The 2,228-nt window shown below is 64.3% G+C and overlaps 1 protein-coding gene across 1 annotated transcript; it reads left to right on the top strand.

The window, feature by feature from the left end:
- Window positions 1-554: 554 nt before the first annotated feature.
- On the top strand, window positions 555-2,228 carry LOC125548618 (receptor-like protein 51). The gene has a single exon (XM_048712183.1). The coding sequence runs from the start codon at window positions 660-662 to the stop codon at window positions 1,917-1,919; it is 1,260 nt and encodes a 419-aa protein (XP_048568140.1). The 5' UTR covers window positions 555-659; the 3' UTR covers window positions 1,920-2,228.

The raw sequence follows: 2,228 nt of genomic DNA, 5'->3' as shown, positions 1-2,228 counted from the left end.
ATGCCCCGGGCTGTTCAGATTAAACGCTCAGAATTCACTGCCCCTTGAAGATAAACAGAATTCACCGCGCTACAGGACATCAAACCCCGACCCAGTTACCAGTGCGATGCCGTCGCTGTTCTGTCACGAGCGAGCTTGGCAGGTCCGACCACGCCGTTTCGTTGCAGAGCTGCGAGAACTGCTCAGGCACGCGATGGCCATCGTAGCGTGCGAAGTTTCTGCAGGCCGTCACATGAAGACTGGCAGGAAGCAGCAGCCGCCCTCTCATGGAAGCATTTGACAAGATGTTGCCCTCTCCCTCTGTCTCTGCGCAGCCGAGACAACGGCATCGGCACGGATACCCCAGACAGCCACGAGCTGCTACCGCCGCTGCATCTGCTGCGCTCTCTGCCGAGGCCGGGGACGAGCGTTGTGCGCTGATGCCGAAAGCCACCGACCCCCGCTGCCCAAACAACGCACACGCCCGCATCCGACCGTCCGCCCGCGTCCATCCAAGCATCCAACGGGCCGCGTCGAGCCGGGGGCGGGGGCCCCGCCAGCGACGCGGGCAGGACAAAGCCTCGTAAACCGAGCGCGCGCACCACTCGCTCCACCTTTGAAACCTTTCCCGTGCTCCAACGCGCGCCGTGCTCTGCCTCTGCCTCTGCGCGTCCGTGGGCATGGCCGCCACCCTCGCCGCCTCTCGCCTCCTCCTACTGCTCATCAGCGTCGCGGCCACCGCCTCCTTCGCGCTCGGGCTCGCCGGCCGCGCGCAGCTGGACCCGCAGCAGCTGCTGGCGCTGCGCGCGCTCGGCCTCGGCGCGCGCCGCGCCGGCGACCCCTGCGACGCGGGCGGCGCCGTGGCCGCGTCCTGCGACGCGGGGGCGCCGTTCCGGCGCGTGACGTCGCTCGCCCTCACCAACTGCTCCGACACCACCTCCGTCTCCGCCGCGGCGCTCGAGGCGCTCGCGCCGTCGCTCCGCGCGCTCGCCTTCTCGGACTGCCCCGCCGCGCCGCCGCGGCTCCTCCCGCCGGAGCAGCTCGCCGCGGGTCTCCTATCCTTCTCCTGCACCGCGTCTCTCGGCCGCCTCTCCGCGGTCTGGCTCTCCCGCCTCGCCAACCTCACCGAGCTCACCGTCGCGAACACCCCTCTCGCCACCGGCTCCCCGTCCGAGCTGGCCGTGGTCATCTCGCACATGGACCACCTCAACCGCCTCACCATTTCCAATGCCAACCTATCCGGCTTCCTCCCGCACCACTGGCACTGCCCCAACCTGACGCACCTCGACCTCTCCGGCAACCGCATCTCCGGCGCCATCCCCGACACCATCACCCACCTTGGCGGCATCACCCACCTCAACCTCAGCTCCAACGCTCTCAAAGGGCAGATCCCCGCACACATCGGTGACCTCATTTGGCTCACCACCGTGGACCTGTCCAACAACTCCCTCTCCGGCGGCATCCCGGAGACCGTCTCGACGCTGCCCGAGCTGGAGGTGCTCAACCTGGGCTCCAACCGGCTCAACGGGAGCATACCGCCGTTCTTGTCCGAGATGAGGGGCCTCAAGGAGCTCAACCTGGAGAACAACGACTTCGACGGCGTGGTGCCGTTCAGCGCCAGGTTCTTGTCGAGGCTACAGGTGTTCAGGGCGGCCGGGAACGGCAAGCTGTGCTACAACAGGTCGGAGCTCTCCGCCGAGGTGGCCGTGGGGGTGGCGCCGTGCGACAAGTACGGGTTCCCGGTCACGGCTCCCCCGGCAACGGCGCAGTCCGAGAAGAGCACGGCGGGCTACGACGACGGCGGCAGTGACGGTGACGCGGACGGCGGCGACGACGCTCGTGGCGGCCCCAGCGCGGTGGTTCTCGGGCTCGCCATTGGCCTGTCCTGCTTGGCGTTCGTGATCATCCTGGTCGTCTGCCTCTGCAAAGTGTGCAGATAACGAGGTTGGTTTACCACTGCATGTGGAATAGTCGGATCCGAAATTTGCTGTTGCTGTGTGGTGTAGCAATGCATGTTGCACTCCTAAACCAGCATAGATCAATTGATCAATTGAGAAAAATGACGAAAAATACAACGAAGAGCCGCATTTGCAAAGCAGGGTATTCCTCTTGTTTTCGTTTGCTGGCCAATGTCGTTGTTATTATTAAGTGTTGCCTTTGTGCCGTGGTCGCATTGTTCTACTGTATGTATGTATGTATCCACTGCAGTATCACAAATTCAGAAGAGTAAACCAGTTATATATGCAGCA

The sequence above is a fragment of the Triticum urartu genome, chromosome 3, assembly GCF_003073215.2.
Source record: "Triticum urartu cultivar G1812 chromosome 3, Tu2.1, whole genome shotgun sequence".
Classification (NCBI taxonomy): domain Eukaryota; kingdom Viridiplantae; phylum Streptophyta; class Magnoliopsida; order Poales; family Poaceae; genus Triticum; species Triticum urartu.
Note: the sequence above shows the minus strand (reverse complement) of the source record. Positions and strands in the feature narration are given on the sequence as shown.

Excerpts from the sequence above, each read along its gene's own strand:
- LOC125548618 (XM_048712183.1), top strand. The coding sequence starts at position 660 with ATGGCCGCCACCCTCGCCGCCTCTCGCCTCCTCCTACTGCTCATCAGC.